This window comes from Aethalodelphis obliquidens, unplaced genomic scaffold (genome assembly GCF_003676395.1).
Source record: "Aethalodelphis obliquidens isolate GAN/ISIS:26980383/991018 unplaced genomic scaffold, ASM367639v1 scaffold3, whole genome shotgun sequence".
NCBI lineage: Eukaryota > Metazoa > Chordata > Mammalia > Artiodactyla > Delphinidae > Aethalodelphis > Aethalodelphis obliquidens.
The window spans coordinates 43,066,542-43,094,523 of NW_020837947.1; the positions used below are offsets into that span (position 1 = coordinate 43,066,542).

The 27,982-nt window shown below is 38.6% G+C and overlaps 1 protein-coding gene across 3 annotated transcripts; it reads right to left on the reverse strand.

Annotated features, from left to right (window-relative positions):
- Nucleotides 1–4,586: 4,586 nt before the first annotated feature.
- Nucleotides 4,587–27,645, reverse strand: RWDD1 (RWD domain containing 1). Of its 3 annotated transcripts, XM_027088038.1 has the most exons (9): nucleotides 27,360–27,645; nucleotides 26,028–26,155; nucleotides 24,899–25,009; nucleotides 19,752–19,817; nucleotides 17,818–17,948; nucleotides 15,896–16,039; nucleotides 15,060–15,192; nucleotides 14,482–14,544; nucleotides 4,588–4,876 (listed from the first exon to the last, which is right to left on the reverse strand). In XM_027088038.1, the coding sequence occupies exons 6-9, from the start codon at nucleotides 16,019–16,021 to the stop codon at nucleotides 4,755–4,757; spliced, it is 444 nt and encodes a 147-aa protein (XP_026943839.1). In that variant the 5' UTR covers nucleotides 16,022–16,039; nucleotides 17,818–17,948; nucleotides 19,752–19,817; nucleotides 24,899–25,009; nucleotides 26,028–26,155; nucleotides 27,360–27,645; the 3' UTR covers nucleotides 4,588–4,754. The 3 variants fall into 3 exon arrangements, with proteins under 3 accessions (XP_026943834.1, XP_026943839.1, XP_026943848.1); XM_027088047.1 differs by lacking the exon at nucleotides 24,899–25,009 and having other exon boundaries at nucleotides 27,360–27,471; XM_027088033.1 differs by lacking the exons at nucleotides 24,899–25,009; nucleotides 26,028–26,155 and having other exon boundaries at nucleotides 4,587–4,876; nucleotides 27,360–27,640.
- Between the last annotated feature and the right edge of the window lie 337 nt (nucleotides 27,646–27,982).

Here is a 27,982-nt window from a genome sequence, read left to right on the forward strand (position 1 = left end):
CATATGTTCTGATCTATCATTGTTCTGCCATTGGGTCACCGTGCTGCTTTAATTTAAATTATTACTGTAAGACATTTATTGTAAAAATTATTGTAAGACATTTTAGGTTGGGTTCCCCCAGGAAACAGAGACGTGCCTGCAGACTGGGAAGAGCTCTCAGGAACACCACGTGTGAGGGAGTGAAGGAAGCAAGACTGGGCACAGGGAGAAGTTGAACTGCAATGCGGTTTAACAGTATCCACAGCGGGTCACAAACACGGGGCTAAGGAGCTGGGACACCCGTCAGAGCTGTTCTCACTTGAGGCACTTTTGCTGCTACAGATGAAAATGCAGGGCAACAACTGGAGCTAAAGGAGGTGCTATCTCCGCTGCAAATGTATCTTTTGTTCTTTTCCAGAATTCGATTTTTTGATGAAATACTGGCAGAAGGAAGATGGAGGAGTATTTGTCTGAGTCTACTCAGACTGCTCTAACAAAATACCGTAGACTGGGTGGCTTATAAACAATAGAAATTTATTTCTCACAGTTCTGGAGGCTGGGAAGTCCAAGGTCATGACAGCAGCATATTCTTGTCTGGTGAGAATTGGCTCCCTTGGCTGTCTTCTCACTGTAACTTCACATGGCAGAAGGGGCAGGGAGCTTTCAAGGCCCTCTTTTTACAAGGGCAATTATCCCATTCGTCAACTCCCAAAGGCACTACCTCCTAACATCATCACCATGGGGGTTATAATTTCAACATCTGAATTTCAGGGAACTCAAATCTACAGTCCATAGCAGTAGACGTCTTCATTATAATTTGATTGTGTAGGGCAGGTGGAATGGGAAAGGTGGGAGAGATTTGTAGACAAAGGCCTGTGAAGAAGTTCCCTGTTAACAGCCCAGTTTTGATGTTTAAGTTTCCTTTTTTTAACACCTTTTTCATGTTAAGGAACTATTATAATCCCCCACCTTACAGATGAGAAAGTTGAGGATCAGAGGTTATGTGAATTTTCTTCAAGCTCCCACAGTTAGTAGACAAGCCCATTATTCCAATTCACACCTCTTTCCAGCAGAACCATCTCAGATATTTTCATATTAAGCAACACATTAAATTTCAGTGGTGAACTGAAATATCAAGTATTAAATCCTTACTTTTCTCCTTTTCTGCTCAAGTTCCCAGGGGCTGGCTCAAAGTGTGCTTGGTTTATTATCAATTGAGCACCAATGTCGGTGAGAAATCTCAGCCTCACTATGTAAAAAAAAACCATATGCACAGAGACTATTTCTATTCTATTCTCAAATAGAATCCCATAATATCAGCTGATAATAGCATGGAAAACATTAAATGCATACCTTTATTAGCATCAATATTTACCTTTTAAAACAAATACCTTTAGTAACAGATCCTAATGTCTTAAGGGCCTTTAGATCAATAGAGATGGATCACTCCGATATTTTAAAAGCAAAATTTACATCAGAAGATACATCCAAATTAAAATCAATAAATTCTTTTAACTTTCTCTCAAATGTACAGGTGGAGAATGCTCTAGATCCATAATTTCAAAACAGAGTTCCACAACAATAAATCTATTAATGATACCAAATTATAATGAAGACGTCTATCACATTTAAATAAGCTTGGACTGGTATGAGCAAGGCCAGTGACCTATTTTTTAATGTCTTGGGCATGTGGCAGCAGCCCACACTCCAGTAATTTCATGTCCTTAATTACTTTACCTTAACTATTTGGCCGGTAGTAATATGGCTTCATTTTGTTTGTCCACTGAGCACTTTCACTTATGCAGAGAAGCCCACTTTACCTGAAAAAGTAGTTTCTTTTCCTGGTCTTTCTACCTAATGTTCTTTGGGATGGAGGCCATAGGATCCTGAGAACCTCTTTGAAACAGCAAGGACGATGGTCAGGTGAGTGAGGCACTTACCCTGGGTGCAAAATTTAAGGAGATGCATAAAATTCAACAAAGATAAATAATATTTTAATGCTGCATTTAAAAAATAAAAATCAATGTAAAAATCCATGATAAATGAATTATCCAAATTTTAAATAATTATTGGTTTCTCCTTTTAGCTCAGGTGCCGTTATGGCTTTGCACAGCACTGTGAAATTTTTGATTCAATAACCCTTTACAATACTCTTGAAACTTCCCCAGCATTTTCCCATCTTTTATTAATGGAGGGGATTTAGTACATTTGGAATCCAACTCACCCCCCTTCTTTCAAGTCCTTTGATGAGTCTGCCCAAGAAAGGTGACGTGAAAAAGAAACCTATAAACTTCACAGTACAACTTTTGGCAACATTCTGTCATCTCTGTTACTCAGACACAGGTCCTAAGGCAGCAAACAAACTAGTGTCATTCACATTTATCTATCTACATAAATTCACACTCCATGTGTCATTTGTGGAAAACTTCCCCTGTCACTTTAGACCTCAATGGTCTCTCTAAAATTACTCCCTACAGTTCTTGAACTGTGTGACTCATTTTGACCCATAATCATACAATCCCTACGACTGCTGCCTGTCATGTATGTTCTCTGAAAGACAAACACTAGAAGCTACTTGCAGTCTTTTACTTACTATCTGTTTGCACCTTCATAACACCTAACAACCAGCTAGCACATAAATATTGAAAACCCACAACTTCCTTTCTTCTGGAATCCAAGAATGCATCTCTTTACTTCTTGGCACATATATCTTGGGAGTTTGGGACAGTACAATCAATGATCTCATCCTTTTCACTGATAAGAGATGTTACTGATCTCTCTCTTGGTTTTACCTCAACTAGGAAATGTTCCTGTAACCTTTTAGATGTGTTACCTTAGGTTAGTATTTATCCACTTTTTTTTCCCTAAGGCATGCTTGCTGCCAGGAGAATGTGATGTAAAGCAGAACCTAGAAGCATTACTCAAAGTTGCAGACGGCAAATAGAACATTTCTTTGAACTCTTATATTTTATCTTTAAAATGCATAAGCATCTTGCATACTATTCCTACAATTAGGTGCCTACTCAGCGCCATTGTTCCAGGGATACAGCAATGAATACAAATATCTGTGTATGTTTTTAACTTAATAATACTGTATACAAGTTAACACGAGTAGAAAAACCAAAACAAAAATTTTCCCAAATCCAAGAGCAAAACTGATAATTCAGGATGGGCCAATTATTGCTTCAAATACTACCAGTCATGCTGTTACACATCCAGGAATTAAGTGTGCTCCAGTTTGAGAAGCAGAGTCTTTGGTTAATTCCCAGAATACAAAGCCAACAGTAAAGTTAATTTTTACTCCGGGTGAAAATATTTGGGATTATCATTAGAACTAACCAGGTTGTCTTTATTTCCATTTCATTAGGGTCTGCCTACATTCTGAAATGACAAAGGTGGTTATTCAATATCTGTAGAAAATGTGTAAAACTTAGACTTTAAAAAATTATGTGAGGGGCAAGTGTAATCATTCTTGATACTTCAAGGTCAAGTCTTCATTGACCTCATTCTACACTGCTCACGACTGCTTTTCTTAACTGAACCACTCCTTCAGGTTCTTATGCAACTGCTGATCAGCTGCAGAAAGGATCTCTCCTTAGGAAAAGCAAAATCTCACGTAACAAACTTTTGGACTTCTCTCTGCATAGAAATACTGAACATTACTGCTATTCCTCTTTATTGGTCAGGATCAAGGTGGGTGAAAAGCATTAAATTCCGCAATGATAGTTCTGTCTTAACTTTATTTTAATCATAAGGTCTGACTTCAAAAATAAACATGGATTGACATTGCTGTGTTTGTCGGTATATAGCATTTCTGAATTGAGGAAGCCATTTGCAATAGCACAAGTGATTTCCTATTGCAGTTAAGATTCAATCCTCCAGAACTGCAATGACTGGATAACTTGCACGCAGCCTGGCTCTCCTACCTGGAGCCCCCAAGTCGATCATTCCAAATTATCACAAAGGTCTAATGTGTGCATGAATGTGGATGTGTGGTACTCTTGCAGACAGTGTACAATCCCAAGAATTCAAACCACTTCAGACTGGTTAATTAGAAAAGTGGGGAAAATCACAATTTATAGACTTGACAACTGTAGGACAGTAGTTCTTCATCAGAAGTGTGCATCACAATCACCTGTGTCACAGGTATGAGATTTCACTGTTTTAAAACTCAGAATGAGGCTCAGTGTTTATTAACCTCCACTGAGAAGGGACCAGGAGTGCACACTTTTTAATAACTCCAAAGATGATTCTGATGCAGATACTACTATATGACTAAAGTCCATTTTATTCCTGACTATTATATGGGCTTCTGGTTTTGTTAAGACTTAAATTTATTATGCCCGAAGGCTAGAATTCAGAAGGTTTAATGCTCTGTTCACCTCAGTCTTCTAATATTTTATATGAATGACAAACCTTAGAATTCAAACGCCACCAGTCTCTAGCACAGAAATTCCAAGTTATTCCAATTCCTTGCATGTAAACCCACACCTGGGTACAGCAACAGCTGACCTTCCAGTTTTGGTGTTTTAGGCAGAATTTCTCTCCAACACTAAATGATTTTAAACATGTGGCCTTCTTCCACCAATAAGAGGAATTGAACTTTTATATCTGAAATTTTAAGAGCAGTTTATTAAGTTCAATGATGAAAGCTATCAGAAGAATATTCTCCTGAAAATTATTTTTTCTTAGAAAAAAGAAAGGAAAATCAACACCCTCTTCGCACAGCCACAGATGCTATGGCAGTCAAGCCTCTCTGGAGACGGGCTAGTCCATTAGTCGGTCAAGTCACTCTCCCGGTCAGCAGGGTTGTAGTCTGGGTCATCCTCATCATCCTCCAGCTCCAAGTCATCCATTTCCTGGAACAAAGACTCATCTACCTCCACGTTGTTTCCAGCTGCAAAAGACAGAAGATTTCCCCTGCAGTCTTACACTCAGAAATAAAAGATACAACCCAATGGCAGTACCAAACAGAGACTTCTTAAATGTGCATCTGAGGTGCAAGTGACGAAATCCTGAACTACTACTCATACCGACAGTGATCTGCATTGGTCAGCAGAGACTCACACATTTTAAGAGCAACTTCATGCTTCCAGTTCATAGTCTAAAAAATCCAGCTACAAAAAAAGCCAATCTAGAATGAATTATTTATGATCTGGCATGTTATAAGTTGAAGACAATGATGATACAAAGTCGATTATCACTGACCAGGAGACCTGTACCAAGAGTTTATCTCTTCCAATACTGGAGATATATACATCCTTAAAGCTCAACCATACTTATAATTAATTGACAAATTTGATCTTCACTCTCACCCACTTCCCCTGTAACCAGTGGTACGCCTTTCTAAGATTCCAAATGTCTAAGCTCTATAGGAAGTAACACCCAGGCTTTGTATGAAACATCTTCACTCTTCAGTCTATCTGTAGTAAATAAAGTAGGATATTACAGTACTCTTAAATCACCAAACATTGTTTACCTTCTTTCCCTCTCAGACTCTAGTCCACTGACATTCAACTTAATGAGAAGGAGTCTTGCTTCATGCCTAAGAGCAGTTCAGTAATAAAATACAATTTGTCAAGTCCAAGCCGAAGAATAACTGACTCAGCCTGGGAGAAGCAGTAAAGCCCTCACAGAGCAGACGACATCTGAAATATCTTCATGATAAATTTGAACGCAACCAGAAGGGGCCAGGATGAAGCAATTCTAGGTAGGTTATGCAAAGGCAGAGAGAAGAGCTAAGACCTTGAATACTTCTAAGTGGAACACAAGATTCTTGAGGAAAAACATCTGGAGATAATACAGATGAAGGCCAAACTGAACGACTGTGCAGGTCAACCTCTCCCTCTAAGCAGCAGAGGACCGTACGGAGAGAAATGGCATCATTACACATGGCTTTTAGAAATACCACCTCAGAGGTGGTGACTACAAGGTAGGAAAGGCCATCAGGAGGAAGAGACTGAGGCAGGGAAATAATTTATGAAGCTATTACTAAAGTCCAGTTGAAATATAACAAAACTTTCAAATTAGGAGGAAAGAGCTGAAAAGACATTTCAGAGGCAGAATCAACAGAGAGCTTTTGGTAAGTTACTGGATATAAGGAGACACTTGATCCATTAGACAAGGAAAAGAGTCAAAAATGAGTAAAGACAGTAAAACTTTTAAAGTTCAAGAGAGAATGAGACTAAATTTTCTGGATCTAAAACTTCTCAACAAAATAGAGAGGAAAATAAGCTCCTAAAATGAGAGGAAGGATAGATGAAGATATCCTTGTTTTCTGTTTCACGGTTTTTGGTGTTGGAGTTTTTTTTTTGAGACTAAAAATCTTAGAACAAGAATGTAGTAAGATATTAAAATTAAAAAAAAATGGCTCAGTGTCAGTAGGAGCCCAGCTCAGGTTAAGAAGCATGATTTAGCAGTGGGCCACCTCAACACATAGTTGATTCTGAACCTTCTTAACCTTTTCCAGAAGGTAGTCCAGGAACAAGGTCGAAAGGCCAGATGCTAGAGGATCCCCAGCTGGCATAATGGGCATGACAGAAGGACGATGAAGTACAGAACCCAGGGAGCTACTGGAGGGGTGACTGAGTAAGGAGCTCAGTTTAAGAGATACACATAGGGCTCAAGCTCCATGAGGGCAGGGAAATCTGTCTAAATTGTTCTCTGCTGTATCCCCAGCGGCCAGGACAGTGCCTGCCTTACAGGGATGCAATAAATATTTGTGGATGGATGGACAATGGATGGACAAAGGCAGCAAGAGCATAAGGGTCAGGATAAAAAAGAAAAGGAAAGCACAAGGGACTAGAGGTGCCAAAGACAGTGAGAGTGATATAAAATCTAAGACTTTTGGTTAGTTCTATGCTTGAGGTTTTTATAAAGCTCCATGATAGACCATAGACTTGTGATACTAGAAATTTGAAGAAAACAGGTCACTTGAGTCATAGTGACCTGGTTTACTAGTTGTCAGAGGCAAACGTGACCATATTGTTTATCTATTGCTATCTTTCATACTGCTTAAGTTATCATAAAACTTTAAAAAATACATTGCTGGGGGGAGACCTTCAAGATGGCGGCAGAGTAAGACGCGGAGATCACCTTCCTCCCCACAAATACATCAGAAATACATCTACACATGGAACAACTCCTACAGAACACCTACTGAACGCTGGCAGAAGACCTCAGACCTCCCAAAAGGCAAGAAATCCCCCACGTACCTGGGTAGGGCAAAAGGAAAAAGAATAAACAGAGACAAAAGGATAGGGATGGGACCTGCACCAGTGGGAGGGAGCTGTGAAGGAGGAAAAGCTTCCACACACTAGGAAGCCCCTTCACAGGTGGAGACGGGGGTGGGGGGTGGCGGAGGGGGGAAAGCAGCTTCAGAGCCACGGAGGAGAGCGCAGCAACAGGGGTGCGGAGGGCAAAGCAGAAAGATTCCCGCACAGAGGATCGGTGCCAACCAGCACTCACCAGCCCGAGAGGCTTGTCTGCTCACCCACCGGGGCAGGCAAGGGCTGGGAGCTGAGGCTTGGGCTTCGGAGGTCGGATCCCAGGGAGAGGACTGGGGTTGGCTGCATGAACACAGCCTGAAGGGGGCTAGTGCGCCACAGCTAGCCGGGAGGGAGTCCGGGGAAAAGGTCTGGAACTGCCTAAGAGGCAAGAGACCATTATTTCGGGGTGCAAGGAGAGGGGATTAAGAGCACTGCCTAAACGAGCTCCAGAGACTGGCGCGAGCCACGGCTACCAGCGCAGACCCCAGAGACGGGCATGAGACGCTAAGGCTGCTGCTGCCGCCACCAAGAAGCTTGTGTGCGAGCACAGGTCACCTCCATACCTCCCCCGCCTGGAGCCTGTGCAGCCCGCCACTGCCAGGGTCCCAGGATCCAGGGACAACTTCCCTGGGAGAACACATAGCACACCTCAGGCTGGTGCAACATCATGCTGGCCTCTGCCGCCACAGGCTCGCCCCGCATTCCATACCTCTCCCTCCCCCTGGCCTGAGCGAGCCAGAGCCCCCGAATCAGCGGATACTTCAACCTCGTCCTGTCTGAGCAAAGAACAGACTCCCTCAGGCGACCTACACGCAGAGGAGGGTCCAAATCCAGAGCTGAACCCCAGGAGCTGTGCGAACAAAGAGAAAGGGAAATCTCTCCCAGCAGCCTCAGGAGCAGCGGATTAAATCTCCACAATCAACTTGATGTACCCTGCATCTGTGGAATACCTGAATACACAACGAATCATCCCAAATTGAGGCGGTGGACTTTCGGAGCAACAATATATATATTTTTTTCCTTTTTCTCTTTTTGTGTGTATGCTTCTGTGTGTGATTTTGTCTGTATAGCTTTGCTTTTACCATTTGTCCTAGGGTTCTGTTTTCTTTTTGTTTTATTTTGGTTTTAGTATAATTTTTAGCACTTGTTATCATTGCTGGATTTGTTTTATTGGTTTGGTTGCTCTTTCTTTCTTTCGCTCTCTCCTTCTCTCTCTCTCTCTCTCTCTCTCTCTCTCTCTCTTTCTTTCTGGCTGATAGGGTCTCAGTGCTCCGGCCGGCTGTCAGGCCTGTGACTTTGAGGTGGGAGAGCGGAGTTCAGGACATTGGTCCACCAGAGACCTCCCAGCTCCATGCAATATCAAAGGGTGAAAGCTATCCCAGAGATCACCATCTCAACGCTAAGACCCAACTCCACTCAATGACCAGCAAGCTACAGTGCTGGACACTCTATGCCAAACAACTAGCAAGACAGGAACACAACCCCATCCATTAGCAGAGAGGCTGCCTAAAATCATAAGGTCACAGACACCCCAAAACACACCACCAGAGGAGGTCCTGCCTACCAGAAAGACAAGATCCAGCCTCATCCACCAGAACACAACCTCTAGTCCCCTCCCCCAGGAAGCCTACACAACCTTAGCCACTGGGGGCAGACACCAAAAACAAAAGGAACTACAGACCTGAAGCCTGCAAAAAGGAGATCACAAACACAGTAAGTTAAGCAAACTGAGAAGACAGAGAAGCACACAGCAGATGAAGGAGCAAGGTAAAAACCCACCAGACCAAACAAAGGAAGAGGAAATAGGCAGTCTACCTGAAAAAGAATTCAGAGTAATGATAGTAAAGATGATCCAAAATCTTGAAAATAGAATCAAGAAATTACAAGAAACATTCAACAAGGATGCAGAAGAACTGAAGAGTAAATAAACAATGATGAACAACACAATAAATGAAATTAATAATTCTCTAGAAGGAATCAACAGCAGAATAACTGAGGCAGAATGGATAAGTGATCTGGAAAATAAAATAGTGGAAATAACTACCACAGAGCAGAATAAAGAAAAAAGAATGAAAAGAACTGAAGACACTCTCAGAGACCTCTGGGACAACATTAAACACACCAACATTCAAATTATAAGGGTCTGAGAAGAAGAGAAAAAGAAAGGGATGGAGAAAATATTTGAAGAGATGATAGTTGAAAACTTCCCTAATATGGGAAAGGAAATAGTTAATCAAGTCCAGGAAGCACAGAGAGTCCCATACAGAATAAATCCAAGAAGAAACATGCCAAGACACATATTAATCAAACTATCAAAAATTACATACAAAGAAAAAATATTAAAAGCAGCAAGGGAAAAGCAACAAATAACATACAAGGGAATCCCCATAAGGTTAACAGCTGATATTTCAGCAGAAACTCTACAAGCCAGAAGGGAGTGACAGGACATATTTAAAGTGATGAAGGGAAAAACCTACAACCAAGACTAATCTACCCAGCAAGGAACTCATTCAGATTCAACGGAGAAATTAAAACCTTTACAGACAAGCAAAAGCTAATAAGATAATTCAGCACCACCAAACCAGCTTTACAACAAATGCTAAAGGAACTTCTGTACGCAGGAAACACAAGAGAAGGAAAAGACCTACAATAACAAACCCAAAACAACTAAGAAAATGGTAATAGGAACATACATATCGAAAATTACCCTAAATGTAAAGGGATTAAATGCTCCAACCAAAAGACATAGATTGGCTGGCTGAATGGATACAAAAACAAGACCCGTATATATGCTGTCTATGACAGACCCACTTCAGACCTAGGGACACGTAAAGACTGAAAGTGAGGGGACGGAAAAAGATATTCCATGCAAATAGAAATCAAAAGAAAGCTGGAGTAGCAATTCTCATATCAGACATAATAGACTTTAAAATAAAGACTATTAGAAGAGAAAAAGAAGGACACTACATAATGCTCAAGGGATCAAGCCAAGAAGAAGATATAACAATTGTAAATATTTATGCACCCAACATAGGAGCACCTCAATATATAAGGCAAATGCTAACAGCCATAATAAAAGGGGAAATTGACAGTAACATGATAATAGTAGGGGACTTTAACACCCCACTATCACCAATGGACAGATCATCCAAAATGCAAATAAATAAGGAAACACAAGCTTTAAATGATACATTAAACAAGATGGACTTAATTGATATTTATAGGACATCCCATCCAAAAACAACAGAATACACTTTCTTCTCAAGTGCTCATAGAACATTGTCCAGGATAGATCATTTATTGAGTCACAAATCAAGCCTTGGTAAATTTAAGAAAATTGAAATCATATCAAGTATCTTTTCCAACCACAACGCTATGAGACTAGATATCTTACAGAAAAAATCTGTAAGAAATACAAACACATGGAGGCTAAACAACACACTACTTAATAACCAAGAGATCACTGAAGAAATCAAAGAGGAAATCAAAAAATACCTAGAAACTAATGACAATGAAAACACGATGACGCAAAACCTATGGGATGCAGCAAAAGCAGTTCTAAGAAGGAAGTTTATAGCAATACAATCCTACCTCAAGAAACAAGAAACATCTCAAATAAGCAACCTAACCTTACACCTAAAGCAATTAGAAAAAGAACAAAAAAATCCCAAAGTTACCAGAAGGAAAGAAATCATAAAGATCAGATCAGAAATAAATAAAAAAGAAATGAAGGAAATGATAACAAAGATCAATAAAACTAAAAGCTGGTTCTTTGAGAAGATAAACAAAATTGATAAACCATTAGCCAGACATATTGAGAAAAAAAGGGAGAAGACTCAAATCAATAGAATTAGAAATGAAAAAGGAGAAGTAATAACTGACACTGCAGAAATACAAAGGATCATGAGAGATTACTACAAGCAACTATATGCCAATAAAATGGACAACCTGGGGCTTCCCTGGTGGCGCAGTGGTTGAGAATCTGCATGCCGATGCAGGGGACATGGGTTCATGCCCCGGTCCAGGAAGATCCCACGTGCCGTGGAGCGGCTGGGCCCATGAGCCATGGCCACTGAGCCTGCGCGTCTGGAGCCTGTGCTCCACAATGGGAGAGGCCACAACAGTGAGAGGTCCACATACCGAAAAAAAAAAAAAAAGGACCACCTGGAAGAAACGGACAAATTCTTAGAAAAGCACAACCTTCCAAGACTGAACCAGGAAGAAATAGAAAATATAAACAGACCAATCACAAGCACTGAAATTGAAATTGTGTTTAAAAATCTTCCAACAAACAAAAGCCCACGACCAGATGGCTTCACAGGTGAATTCTATCAAACATTTAGAGAAAAGCTAACACCTATCCTTCTCAAACTCTACCAAAATACAGCAGAGAGAGGAACACTCCGAAAGTCATTCTACGAGGCCACCATCACCTTGATACCAAAACCAGACAAGGATGTCACAAAGAAAGAAAACTATAGGTCCTTATCACTGATGAACATAGATGCAAAAATCCTCAGCAAAATACCAGCAAACAGAATCCAACAGCACATTAAAAGGATCATACACCATGATCAAGTGGGGTGTATCCCAGGAATGCAAGGATTCTTCAATATATGCAAATCAATCATGCGGTACACCATATTAACAAACTGAAGAATAAAAACCATATGATCATTTCAATAGATGCAGAAAAAGCTTTCGACAAAATTCAACACCCATTTATGATAAAGACCGTCCAGAAGCAGGAATAGAGGGAACTTACCTCAACATAATAAAGACCATATATGACAAACCCGCAGCCAACATCGTTCTCAGTGATGAAAAACTGAAACCATTTCCCCTAAGATCAGGAACAAGAGAGGGTTGCCTATTCTCACCTCTATTAACCTAGTTTTTGAATTTTTAGCCACAGCAATCAGAGAAGCAATAAAAGGAATCCAAATCGGAAAAGAAGAAATAAAACTGTTACTGTTTGCAGAAGACATGATACTATACGTAGTGAATCCTAAAGATGCTACCAGAAAACTAGTAGAGCTAATCAATGAATTTGGTAAAGTAGCAGGATACAGAATTAATGCACAGAAATCTCTTGCATTCCTATACACTAATGATGAAAAATCTGAAAGAGAAATTAAGGAAACACTCCCATTTACCACTGCAACAAAAAGAATAAAATACCTAGGGATAAACCTACCTAAGAAGACAAAAGACCTGTATGCGGAAAACTATAAGACACTGAGGTAAGAAATTAAAGATGACACAAACAGATGGAGAGATATACCATGTTCTTGAATTGGAAAAATCAACACTGTGAAAATAATTATACTACCCAAAGAAATCTACAGATTCAATGCAATCCCTATCAAACTACCAATGGCATTTTTCACAGAACTAGAACAAAAAATTTCACAATTTGTATGGAAACACAAAAGACCCCGAATAGCCAAAGCAATTTTGAGAAAGAAAATCGGAGCTGGAGGAATCAGGCTCCCAGACTTCAGACTATACTACAAAGCTACAGTAATCTAGACAGTATGGTACTGGCACAAAAACAGAAGTATAGATCAATGGAACAGCACAGAAAGTCCAGAGATAAACCCACACACATATGGTCACCTTACCTTTGACAAAGGAGGGAAGAATGTAAAATGGAGAAAAGACAGCCTCTTCAATAAGTGGTGCTGGGAAAACTGGACAGCTACATGTAAAAGAATGAAATTACAACACTCCCTAACACCATACACAAAAATAAACTCAAAATGGATTAAAGACCTAAATGGAAGGCCAGACACTATAAAACTCTTAGAGGAAAACATAGGCAGAACACTCTATGACATAAATTACAGCAAAATCCTTTTTGACCCACGTCCTAGAGAAATGGAAATAAAAACAAAAATAAACAAATGGGACCTAATGAAACTTAAAATCTTTTGCACAGCAAAGGAAACCATAAATGAGACCAAAAGACAACCCTCAGAATGGGAGAAATATTTGCAAATGAAGCAACTGACAAAGGATTAATCTCCAAAATTTATAAGCAGCACATGCAGCTCAATATCAAAAAAACAAACAACCCAATCCAAAACTGGACAGAAGACCTAAACAGACATTTCTCCAAAGAAGATATACAGATTGCCAACAAACACATGAAAGTATGCTCAACACCGCTAATCATTAGAGAAATGCACAATCAAAACTACAATGAGGTATCATCTCACACCAGTCAGAATGGCCATCATCAAAAAATCTACAAACAATAAATGCTGGAGAAGGTGTGGAGAAAAGGGAACCCTCTTGCACTGTTGGTGGGAATGTAAATTGATACAGCCACTATGGAGAACAGTAAGGAGGTTCCTTAAAAAACTACAAATAGAATTATCATATGACCCAGCAATCCCACTACTGGGCATATACCCTGAGAAAACCATAATTCAAAAAGAGCCATATATCACAATGTTCATTGCAGCTGTATTTACAATAGCCAGGATATGGAAGCAACCTAAGTGTCCATCGACAGATGAATGGATAAAGAAGATGTGGCACATATATACAGTGGAACATAACTCAGCCATAAAAAGAAACGAAATTGAGTTATTTGTAGTGAGGTGGATGGACCTAGAGTCTGTCATACAGAATGAAGTAAGTCAGAAAGAGAGAAACAAATACCATATGCTAACACATATATATGGAATCTAAAAAAGAAAAATGGTTCTGATGAACCTAGGGGCATGACAGGAATAAAGACAGGGATGTAGAGAATGGACTTGAGGACACGGGGAGGGGGAAGGGTAAGCTGGGATGAAGTGAGAGAGTGTCATGGAGTTATATATACTACCAAATGTAAGAGATAGCTAATGGGAAGCAGCTGCATAGCACTGGGAGATCAGCTCGGGGCTTTGTGACCACCTAGAGGGGTGGGATAGGGAGGGTGGGAGGGAGACCTAAGAGGGAGGAGATATGGGGATATATGTATATGTATAGCTAATTCACTTTGTTATAAAGCAGAAATTTACACACCATTGTAAAGCAATTATACTCCCATAAAGATGTTACAAAAAAAATACTTTGCTGTAGTTTAATGTATAAATTGATCAAACATTCGAGTTTATTCTTCAAAATGTGTTTCTTTATAGCCTTGGGAGGAAAAATTCATATTAAGTTACCACTATGATTTTCATGGTTTAATAAAAACAGCACATTATGTACGTGTGGAATTCTAACATTATCTTACCATCTTCCAAGAACTGAATATCAGATGTGTCGAGATTATGATCTGTTTCAAATAGCTGTCTCCCTAAAAGAAATAAACATATTTAACTCGAATGGCATACTTTTCCTCCATCTCCCCTACAATGCTTTAAACAGTAGAATAATATAAACAAGTTATAAAAAAACAAGTCTTAAAACCTGTTTTTTCTGTGAATTTCAATCAATTTATGAACTCAGTGAGTAGCTAAGAGGCATATGAAATGTATTTGCATTAAAATGGAAGAAGTGAAAACCTAATCTACCTCAGAGTCTTAGAAAAACAAACGGTTTGATTCTATCAGTCCTAAGGCTTGTGATCCTAAAAGTCATGGTAGTTATATCTCAACATCTATCCACTCCAATATTTAGATGAAAGATAAGCCATAAAAATTAATTATAATTAGGTGTGAAGAAACATCACCATATGGAGAGAATGCTTTCTCTTTTTGTCCTAGATGCCTAAGTATATTATTTTCTTATAGAAATCTGTCCAAATGATCCTCTTGCTATGTAAGAAATAATATAGGAGGGCTTAAAGGAACAGGATATGAGGGGTCATACCACTTAATTTATTTTTTCCTGCTTGTTCTTCTTCTTTCATTCGTTTCTTTTTAATTTCCAAGAGTTCTGCATCAAACTTGGCCTTCCAACTTAAGAAATTCTCGATTGTAACAGGAGTGCCATGGAATAATTGCTTAGAAAAGAAAAAAGACACACCACCAGATAAATGATACAACAGTTAGAAAATAAAGCCTAATGATCTTCTAGACAAATGAATACAGCCACTCACAGGAAAAACAGAGAAAAATGGTTTCAAGTTTAAAATATTTAGTCTGATTTCTGCCTGCATTGGCTACTCTCATTGGTTTTGGCAATTTACTCTGGAAAAGTCCTTTTTTAATTTTTATTACAAAAAAGCAAAGATAATTCGTAATGTGTCCCCATTGCTATTCACTGTTAAGAAGAAAGTTGCTACTGTCAATATTAATATGTTTAAATACACATCAATTCATAACACTAACATCATTGCTTATCTTTTTTATTTCATTTTAGAATCTAAGGTTTTCTTTACATTTAGTAAATATTTAAATCACTCTGGTGGAGGCTTTATAATTCTAAACTCTATACCGTAAGTGAAATAGTTTATATTTCTTGATTTTACCTGCATAAGCTTTAATAACCTTTAACTAACTGATTATTAATCATTATTGTGCCACGTGCATCAACTAAATGAGGGACCTTCTAAAATTTTACTTAGTAAAGCTTTATTAAAATTTACTTGAGCTTCTTTTTGTGATTCCCCTCAAATTACTGAAATTTCCAAAAGCAAAAACAACCCCCCCCCAAAAAAAACAGATTTAAAGAATAATGAAAGAAAATCTGACTTTTAAATATACCTTTTCAGCTTCTTCTGCTTCTTTTTCTTTTTGTTTTTTTTCTTCTTCTTGTCTAGTTTTTATTTGATCTACTATTTCATTTAATTTTTCTTGCACGGCTGTCACTAAAGTAAAGATCATCACCATACCAAGGTTTTCTTCTGTCTATGTAACCAAAAAAGAAAAAACGGTTGTAGTGAGAAACACAATTCTCAGAAAAATAAAAACAACTAACTAACCAGTGGGGGGAAAAAAGGTGTTTCAGCATAATCACTACACTTCATACATTTATAACATGATTACTAATTCAGTTACACCATAAGTTTGGACTCTTGGATCACTTAAGAATTAAGCATATATATAAAAATAACATTTTAAAAGTCTTGTAATTTGCCATATTCAACCTAAAACAGAGGAAAAAAGAAATTTCAATAAATTCTATGTAATAATCATAAATATACGTAGAATTCAGAAAACGTTTTTCTGCAGTAGCTAGCAACATCAGTTCTCCAGCATGTTTTCATGCTTTTAGTTTTAAACCATTACAAATAGAAAGAAAAAAGGATACATAAAGATAAATCATAAAAGTACCTACATTCTTTATTGTTGTATTATATTAGAAAATCACTTTGCCCTCAAAATTCAGTCCATTGTCAGAGCTCTTAAAATACCCTCAAAGAACTAAAATAATGATAACATACTGGAGAACTGATAGTGCTAGCTACTGTAGGAAAAAGTTTTGTGAATTCGTACCAAAATGTTATTAGGCATTTATACCTGACTGGTGAGATTAAGGGTAATCTTTATTTTCTTCTTCATTATTTTCTGAGTTTTCTATAATATAAATTTATTATTTTGATAACTAAAAATTAATATAACTACTTTTAGGGGAAAAAATACAAATATGCGCTCTATCTCTGATCTCAGGTAAGTATCAGAAAAATCAAAACTTTCTTTTTGAAAGAAAGGAGTTTGAGTATAAATGAAATATAAAATGCATATTAACAAAATCACTCAGATCCAATAACTTACATTAATATATGACTGACTGAATACAGTATATTGTTCCAGGCTCTCTGCAATGTTTTTACAAGAAGAATGTTAAACCAAATATAGAGAATTAATATAACTTCACACTGGGTAACAGAGTGAACAGGGCCCAGATCAGCATCAATTAATGTTTGATATATCCTTTCCCTCTTCATTCTCTAATAGCTCCAGATATTTTTAAAATGTCAGCATTTAGAGCATCTATAGTCTTTGAAATATACAAGTCACATTTATGATGGAGACATGTTTTATGTCAGTTCTTCTTAGAAAACAAACAAAATCAGGACTTCTGCTTTTAACCTGGTGGAATAAGATTTTACTTGCCCTCCCTACTCCCTACTCTGAAGATCCCATGAAAACTCTCTACCCAAGCAAGAGAGAGCTTTAAATATCCCCCATGCCCAGACTGTGAGTAGCCCATCCCATCACAGAACTAGCCAGGTAAGAACTTTCTAATACCCATTTTCCACCACTTCTCTTACCAAATTATAGGCAACTAGCCTGCAACAGGTCAGGGGGGTTAGGAGTTTTAATGCTTTTTAAGTTGGAATTTTTAAGTTTACATGGGACTAGCCATTCTGAGAACCAAATTTTAACTGTGTTTATAACTTAGAGTCCCTAATCACACTTTTTATCACCTACAAGTCACAGGGTTAACTGAGTTTTAAACAAGGGTATAGGAAGAACTTCTCTTACTCAAATTTTAAAGGTACAGTGGGAAACAAAAATAAAGATGCTTTGTGAATATATATATACACACACACACATCATGAATTTTGCTTGTTCAAAACACTGGTTATACATATTTAATAGCATTTTCTGACTCTTAACATTACTGTATAATATTTAAGGCCAATAAAATAATGCCACTACAAAACTTGTTATTTCCTTACCTGTAATGCTAATAATTTTAAAATGTCTGAGACATCATTATCATCTAGATTTAACTGAGAGAATATTTCATAAAGGGGAGCTTCATCTGGGTATTTTTCACTGTATGTAAACTTGAGGGTAGTCTGGACAGCTAAAGACACAAGATAAGAGACTGATATGAAACCTTAAAATGTAAAGTACAGAGAGGTCAACATCTTTGTTGAATCATTAATTAATTTACAATGTGTCAATGAAAAGTAGCACAACAGATTTTCCTACAAAGAAAAACAAGGTTACCATGAGACCAGATAGATAATTACTAACATAAACAACATGTACCACAAATACAAGTGAAAACAAATCATAGGAATACCAAAGATCACTTCTAACACATCTACTACTTATGAGTATTTTATCATATTGCACATCAGAGAAAGAGGATGAAGAACACATTCTTTTTAAAACTCTCCTTAAGATGAACAAAATGCACTGAATATGACATACAGAAAAAGTACTACCTTAGGCTCATTTTCAGGCCTCTACCAGAGCCAGCTCCAGTGCAGGAGTCCATACTGCTATCTGCACAATGCCAGCAGGGCATTGCTAAGGGGTTGCTAGAGTACACAGCTGTGAACTGGACAGTTTGAGAGGCTATCTGAGAAACTTTTAACCTGACTCATCCATACATGCTCCCCCAGTCTTTTGGCCTGTGTCAATTCACAGATCTGACACTGGTATAGGTGTGAGATTCTTACAGGCGCATTAGTGCAAAGTATCTCTCTGCTACCTAGCATGATGAATTCTCAATTTCGCCAACTAAGCAGTAGGGCTAAACATTTTCTGTTAAAACTTACTCGTCAAAATGACCCTTTGTCTAGATTTTGCCTTTCCTGTAACTCATATTTTAATTATTAAAACCTCCTAATATTGATGATTTTAATTGAAATCTAGATTTCTCTCCATGGGAATGGAAAAAAAAAAACCTCAAAATGTGCTGGCTTTATATTTTGTTTTAATTTTTATGTATGACGTTAACAAAGAAGTTTATATAATTATATATAAATATATATAAATATCTATCTATATAAATATATGTAAATAACTGTATTCAACAGCTTTTTAATTCAGATTTCAGTAATATCAATACTAATTTTTCAATTCTACAAGACAGATTTAGAGTTATCAAATGACACCACTAAAACGGTATTACTGAATACCCATGACAGAATTTTAGTTGACAGGAAAAAAAAAAAAATCCTTGGGGTTAACACCAACTTATACAACATTCTTATCAAATTACAATATTAACTGAACTGGACTAAAAGCAAAAAAGAACTTAAGACACTCTTCCCCCAACATGTATCAAATTTAAATTAATTTTAATTTATTAGTTTTATAGCTCCTTTATTTCAATTTGTATATTTGTCTTAGTTCTACACTTGTATAATATTGGTTTTTATTTGGTTTTATGTATACACATACTTAAATAACAGTACAATATCCATTCTAAAGAGAGAGGGGAAAAATGCAGATAGGTATTTATCCAGCCCAATTTATAACAGCAAATGTCCAGTAAACAATCTAAATATCCAAAGAGGAAAAAGTCCATGCTATGCCAAGGAATACCACACAACCACTAAATTACGTGTGCATGCCAAGTGTTCTTGACAAATATGTCCTACCCTTTTCTTATCTGCTGTATTGTTAATGTTTCTGTTTCACTTTTAAGAATTAAGCTTACTGTCAGAATACATCTCCTTGACTTCCTCTCTGTTTCTCTAGAAGTCATTACTCCATAGTAAATACTGACTAGAAATATGTAACATTCATACTAAATTCTTAACAGCACCTTAGCACCTCCACACATGCAATGCCCAACACAATGGCTGCAGAATGAATAAAATTCCCGAGAGAAGGGCTTAGAAAAACCTAAAGTATTTTTAATTAGACTTACTTTCATCATTTTCTCCAGCCTCAGATGTCACAGTAATGGTGAAGCTGGGTGGATTTTCTGATAATACTGCAAGAAATTATACACAGAGGTTAAGTTATTAAGATGCTTCCTACGGCACATGCTTTTCCTTATTAGCAAAATATCAATATCCAGTCCTGGAAACTGATTCCTAGTCTGTATTTCCATTTCCATAAATACAGACTGAATAGAACAATTCAAACGATAAACATCCATCAATTTCTATTTAAATCTAGGGTTTTCTTTAATCTGGGGAAAAAAATACCTATAATAGATACCCTCTTTGAGTTTTATCAAATCAATTAAAATAAGTAATTTACTTTTTAATTCAAAATTTCCACCTATACATGGAAAATTACATTCTAAAAAATTTCCAAATGAAACGGCAAAAAAAAAAAAAATTGATGTTTCTCATCAGAACCTACCCTCATAAATTCTCAGTATTATCACTAATTTTTATACTTATATATTCTGAAATATAATTCAGAATCTCCATGACAAACAGTAAATATTAATTTGTTAGAGTTTGTGTCTTCTAGCTCTCTCGTTCTTCTATATGATCTCTAGAACCAAGCTTTATTCTTTCAGAAATTATTGAAAATCTACCATCTTTCATGGAATTACAAAATTATCCATGAATCCAAGTATCAAATTACTTATAATTTGTTAAGCAAGACATGTCAATCAATATTTACATAAATAAGAAAGCTTTATACGCTATTTTGAAGCCTGATGTCTATCTGATACTATTTACCTGTTTATGATCTATTCCCCCACAAGAATACTGTAAAAACTCTGAGAACTCCTACATCAGTGCCTGGCAGTATCTAGAAACTCAATAAAGTTTGGCTCAGTGAAAGAGCTGAACTAATATTCAGAACCATTAGATGATTAAACAAGGAAAATTCAAGTCACCCTTGATTGCTGCTGAGTCCAAAAGAAAAGTCTGTGCTTCACTTCAGGCCTGGGAAGCCCTGACCCCTGTGCAGCTCAGCAGCCTCTTTCAGACATGAAAGAGTAAGGGGATCTCTGAAGAAGTCACCACAAAAACTACTCAGCTTTTCCTATTCGATAACTTCTGAAGTCTTCATAAATAAATGAATTATCAATAAAATGAATTATCAATAAAAGTTTCAGGGGACTTCCCTGGCAGTCCAGTGGTTAAGACTCCAGTGCTTCCACCACAGGGGGCACAGGTTCGATCCCTGGTGGGGGAACTAAGATCCCACATGCCCAGTGGCACGGCCAAAATGTTAAAAAAAAAAAAAAAAATCAAGACATATTCCCTCATTTTAATTGAAGTTTAAAAGTACTTGAAGCAATGATGAACATCTATGGTTAGTACAAAGGTGTTTGTCAGGAAGATAAGAGACTCACTGGACTCATATTTTAATAGGCCTCAGGCAGTCCAGCCTATGCTGAAAAAGTCCCTAAAAGGTAATTATAATAAAGCTTTTATAATATGATTGGCCCTACCTTTTTTCTAACAAACGTGTGTAAAATATATTTGATGTACTTCATTCCTATTTCTTTTCATGACCAACCTTAGCATTTACATGTCATGAAATACAAACATTGCAACTATAGAAATAAGGGTTCAACTCAATGACATTCCAACTTATTATCATTTTCTAGGGCTCCATGAGGCTGTAATTTAGGGGTTACCTATAACCAGTAACAACAGCTAACATTTATTGACATTTATTTATTGAGCATTACTTTGCACCTGTGCTGTTCTATGCATTTACACAAAGATCCTTTACTTCTCACACCAAAATCCTGCTTTTATACTGTTACCACATTTCACCAAATTTAAGATGCCATCAATTATGTGATGCACCCTACTTTATGTACCACTAAGAAAGAAACTACCAATTAAACTATGATATGTAATCAATTATAAGACAAATTCATATTTTAGAAATGTTTACATGTAAAACTATGTCTTTGAATCAGTTAAATATAGTATCATCCCAATTTTAGAGATGTGGAAACTGAGAAAGAAGAGCTATACAGCCAGTAACTGGCAGGACTGAATATAAACTGTATAGAGTTTCATTCTTTTTAAAAAAATTTTTCCAGCTGAGAAATTCCAGGGAAGTCATTTGAGCTAGGCTGTGAATAAAGGCATACTGGTAAATAGAGATGGAGAAAAGGAATGCAGGATAGAGTAACACAGCAAAGGGTATAATGGTGTGAAAGCTTAAGGACTATGCAAGGAATTAGAAATTATTCCACTAGAGAATGTACATGCGGTGAATAAAACAAGTTGAAAATATACAGCTGAAAGTTTAGTGTGGACAGTGATAGCTTTCTTTAGCAGAAGTAATAAGGTCAGAATTCTATTTCTAAACATAGAAGATAAATCTAGCAACAGTGCATAAAGTGGAAGGGGAAAAACAAGACTAGATGCAGGATGAAACTTGATAGTTACTGAAATCGTTTCAGCAAAGTTAATGAGGTTCTGAACTAGGCTGGGAGCAATGGGAACAGCAGAGAACAGGGACAAATCTAAGATGGTGATGGGTGACAACTTGAATTTGCAGGCAGTGCCAATAACAAAAACCAGAAATAGAAAAGAAAAACCAGATGTATTTGAAGAACACGGAATTTCAGTTGGAGGTATCAAGTATGCAATCAGAAATGGGCAAATGGGGCTAAAGAGAGTTGGGCCTGAATTTAATTTGGGATCATCCACAGAGGTGACAGCTAAAGCCATTCGACTAAATGAAATCACCAGAGAGAATACAGAGAGAAAAATAAGGGCCAATGTCAGCTATGTAAGGGATCCTAAATTTGCAGAACAAAAGTAAGAGGAGGAAAAAGTGCCAAAGGTTAAAAGAAAAGTAGCAGCCATGACAGGTAAAAAAAACTCAAGAGAAGCCTATTTTATTTGTGAATCCACCTAAGTACCGAGAGATCCAGCTCTGACATGGCAGTCTCTATGTGCTGTATGTGTCTGAGCAGCTGTTGGTAGGGGGAATGGGGAATGAACCATTGGCCTGTAAGATCATATCTAAATCCCTAACAAGGCCCTTCGTGATCTGGCCCCTGTGTACTTGTCAGTCTCATTTTCCGTGACTCTCACTTTACTTTCTAGCCATACCCAGCTACTTGTCCTTTGAACACATTTGGCTCTCACAGAGTCATGCTTCTGCACATATGCCCCATCCCCCAGTCTCATTCACATAACTCATCACCCCTCAGCTCTCCAAAACAACTCAGACCGTCCCCTCTCCCTTTGCTGTGGCTGCATTCTATATGAACCTCCAGGAAAGAATCATCACATTGTGTTGTAAATTATTTACCTGATGTCTTTTCCAAGAGACTGAGCTTCTAACAATAAGTATGCTAAATAGATGGTAAATGAGGAACCCATGTGGTAAATGAGGACATGGGAATGCTAGCAAGAACATCCCTGAACTGCCTGACCTTGGGAGCTAGACAGAAGAGGGAGGCAAGATGAACAAGAAAGAAGCTGATAAACTATCAAACCATGAGAATTCATGATGAGAGGCATGTTCACTAAAAGCATGGCAATGAAAAACCGTAGGGCTACAAAGCTTATAGACAGAAAGAGGAATTTCAGAGGCCAAAATTTTAAAGATGGCCCATCCAAGCTGTGGCTATGGCCCCTGCAGTTGGAGGAAATAGAAATCAAAACTGTTCGTTGATAAAGACGGGAGTTATGAAGCCATGTTATTAGAAGAATCCACAACTAAGATGGTAAATTTCTAGTAAAGAGTATCTTATATTTGTTTAACAGTTATAAAGTTTTTACACTTACATTATTCCTTATTAAATAGATATGTAAACTGAGGCTTGGAGAGGTTATATGATTTGTCCAAGGACAAAGAGCTGATACGCATTCCACCAAACTGCCATTACAGAGAGAAAATTGTGAACCAGGAAGAAACAAAAAAAAAATATTGGAGAACACTGCTAATATCCACTCTCCCCTTCTTCCAGTTATACCATTTTTAACTGAGCGTATTGCCCACCCAGGATGAAGACTTTCTTTCCCAGCATCCCTTCCAGTTAGGTCTCACCAAATGACCGAGTTCCAGCTAATGGGATAGAAAGAAATAAGCCCTTTTATAGTTTTGAGGAAATTTCCTTAAGGAAATTTAAGAAATATTTAAGAAATTTCTTAAGAAACTGCTGTCTTTTACTTCTTCTTCTTCTTTTTTTTCCTTCATTCCTTTATCTATCCTACTGCCTGGAAAAGGAATGCTGCCATCTTCACCATGAGCATGAGACTACATCTTAGCAATGACAAAGAACTAAGAAGCAGCCTGGGTCCATGAAGAATTCTTGCACCAGAGCTACACATCTATCATTTATGTGCAAGAGCAATAAACTTTTACCTTTTTAAAACCAGTTATTTGGGGGTTCGTATCATAGCTTAACCTAATTAAAAAAAAAATGGAAAAGGGATTATATTCCAAAGCTTGGAGGTTACTAAAATAGGGAAACTTACTGAATTGAACTTGAAAAGATGAATTATTCCTGAGTTCTCATGAAGCAATAATCCTACCCCAATGCATTACACACTGTGAGTTGGGGTGAGTTGAGGAAAGATTAACTTTCACTAGAGACCAGACTTCCACCACTGTGAGTGGATCAAAATACTTTTGAGAAAAAGAATAAGGTTGGTGGGCATTGCGGAAGGAACCAGCAGAGGAGCATAAGTGTTAGGTGATATAGGGGCAGATGATGGTAAACTAGACAGAATTTAGGATTTTGTAAAGAGCAGAGAAAACGGAGGTAGTAGCTGAAAGGTACACTAACAGGACACACAAATGACACTAAGGTTTTCACAAAGAACCAGATCAGCTCATGATAAAATAAGTCTCTTTGGGTCTTAGAAAGTGACTGTCCTAGAAAAACTGCTTTCACAAGATGACTTCTGCCCCATCTCTAAGATGCAATTTTAACTGTTAAGCTCATGGGTGTTACTTAGAAGTACTAATATAAGCAAATACAGGATTACGTACCCCTCTCTGTAAGATCAAAGAGAATTAAGGGAACCTAACTTTTGATTAGCCTAAAGCTAACCAATTTGTTCCAACAAAACACCCGATAGCCAGGATTTTGACACAGAAATGGAAATAACCAAATTCAACTACCTTAGCAGGACCTTGTCAAGTGAAGCACTGAAGGAGAATGTGGTATCAGGAAAGTCCATTTACATTTTGGGAGACTAGTTGTTAGGAGAATTGGATCAATGTGCAGTCAAGCTACAGAATAGGCACAGAGAAGAAACTGTATTATGATCTGTTATATTTCACAACAAATGCAACATCAGGCCAAAAGTTCTCTGCAAATAGTCAAGCAACAATTCTAAAGTCAGGTTAGGTCTATGTGCCTAGGACTATGGCTGGCTGAACTGTGCCTCTTCAGCATCCACAAGGGGGTCATGATGTACTTAACAAAGGCTTCTCTGTCAGCACTCTACCATGTACTTAAAAAAAAGTATTTACCAAATCTAATATTCAATGTGATTCAAAGTGACGTTTGAAAACTACCAATTAGTGTTCCTTGGCAAACTGACACAAACAAGGTCTCTTTCTGAAACCTGGTATGAAAATATTAAAGTATGAAATCATCAACACGAAAGAAAGCTGTAAAACAGTAAACCTTGCAAATCCTCAAAATTTCAAAAGACCAAACATGGAAATATATGATTCCAAAGCCCTCTGCCTTTTCCTTGAGGCATCATACAGAACTTGAACAAAGTTCCTAAAGAACTATAAATCAAGACATCTCATTTTAATTTATTTAATGCAATTGTAGGAATGCTGATAGGAATTAGAGACAGGTGGGCTCAGCTGACACTGCAGAATACTTGATGCGTCAAAGATTCACATACTGTCCTTCATTACCCTGGCTCGGAATCCTCAAGCACTTTTGCATCTGACAAGAATTTCACATACTGAACTACATCAGAGCTTAGTACAATTTGAAAGAACCATCCAATTATTCTAGGGTTAAAAATGTATCACTGTCATAAATGCTTATGTGCACAGTACTTAATGAGTGATACCTTATGCCCAAAGAAATGAAAACAACAGCACATCTTATGCTTTCTTAACTCTGCCTACACTGTGTTCATGCCTGTTACGTTTCCAATATACTAGAAATGACCAAACGTCATGATTAAGAATATATCCAACAACTGACCCTATATTCTATTTTATTTAGACATTGATATATAAGCAAGGATAGATAAGGGAGCCAGACTCCATACACACTCACCCAGTTAATGACACTCTCAAACCCCTCTTCACTCATCCCCTTAACATCCTCACAGCACAGCTGTACTGCTGTTGACAGAGAACATGAACAGGACTGGAGCTATACAGGGATAGCTGAGAGACATCTGCCTGTTGGCAAAGCAGAACAAAATTTGCTACCATTGCAAGCAGTGATCAAAGGGTAGAGCTAAGAAAACTAAGCTAAACAATGAAAAGGGAGTTTATGAGTTAAAATAACATTACCTTACACTCTGAATTCTGACAATCAGTGATGGACAACACTCAAAGGAAGGGATAGGGAAGGTAAATCCCACAAACCTAGGCTATACTCGCTCATGTTCGCTTTATTAGATCACCTCTCAAAAACTGAGTGTAAAGTGAGAGAAGCCATATTGATATGGTTATCTTGCAGCATTTTCAGAATCATCTGAAGGCTTAATACTGAAGAATTCTCTTCCTTTAAAATATACCAAATGAACTTCTCATTAATATTTCACATTAGCCCAACTTCCCAAGTAATCTTCTGCTCCCCCTCATCCCAGCTGGAGCTGGATCCCAAGCCCCAGACCTTACTCTTATTACCAGTCCTGCCACTAACTTTCTGGCCAACCCAGAGCAAGCACTTACCTCTCCTGAGCCTCCACTATCTTGCTTCTAGCAAGAGGAAGCCAGGCCTGATGATATCCTACTATTGGTCTAATTACCTGTGATCTTACAGTGGACCTGAAATCTGGGCCACCTCATTCATGGGGCATTCTGCAGAATATGAGAATGTAAAAAAAGAAGAAGAACGAAAGAAAGAAAGAAGAGAAAAGAAAAACGACAAACTTCAGGGACAACGCTACTCTCAAAATGGATTCTGGGTAACTTTGAGAATTCTGAATCCCACAAACTTTAAAACGCCATCGTCTAAAAAACAGCTTCTACCTGAATAGAGGCGAAAATGTGAAAACTGACACTTGTGCGGCACTGGAAAGACTACTCCCACTTGGAGTATCTATATTCGTGTATTTCACTAAACCTCGGGCTGCTGTTAAGTCACAATGGAACTCTCTGGTTTTGCCCCCGACTGAATTCCAGGCCCGAGACTCCAGGGACCTCGCCAGCCTCGCCCGGACTTTCAGATTTCAGGAAACAAGCGAAGAAGAGAAAACAGCCGTAGAGTTACTCGTAGATGCCTGAACCCTTGAGGAGAAGCAGAGAAGAGGGCGCGGTGGCCACACGGCCTCTCCGTTCCCTTCTCCATCCTGGCCCAGGATGCCGAGGGCCGTGGCGGTGGCGGCCGGTCCCACTCCACCCCGAGTAGCTGCGGGCCCGCGGCCGCGTAAGTCACCTGTGAAGGAGTCAGGGTAGATGGACTCCAGAGCCTCCAGCTCGTTGCGCTGCTCCTCGCCGTAATCTGTCATCGCGGCCCTCGCTGCAGCCCATGGATCGCCCAGACACCCAGGCGGCGCGCGGCAGCCGGGACCGCGGCGCACTGGGAGAGCAGGCAGCTGCCGGGCGGGCGCAGGCGCAGAGTCCCCGGCTGAGAGGCCGGAGGCCCAAAGCCAGGCTAGGCCTGCTGAGCCACAGCCCAGCGCCTGCCTCCGCCTGCTCCCTAGTTCCGCGTTCGACTCGTTGGGCCTGGCCGGTGGGCCGCCTGTCCCACGCCCGGTCGGGATTTGCAGGGATAGGGAAGACACCCGGTCTGGCATTTGCCATGGACACCTAAGGATTGGTTCCTGGGCTTTGCAGGGCCTGAGCTTGAGAAGCCCCTCAGCGGCGCATCCTTGCCCGACTTGTTTGGGCTTAAGGCCGGCCTGGCGTGCGGGGGCGTGACTATGTAGATGGAGGCGGGACTCTGGGGGAGTCGGGACCGGAGGCGGGACCAGGTTTCCGGGTTAGGACGTTGTGGCAGCGGCAGACTGGGCAAAGGCATGTCCTGGTGATGGCTAGTGGCGGGTCACAGGTGATTTC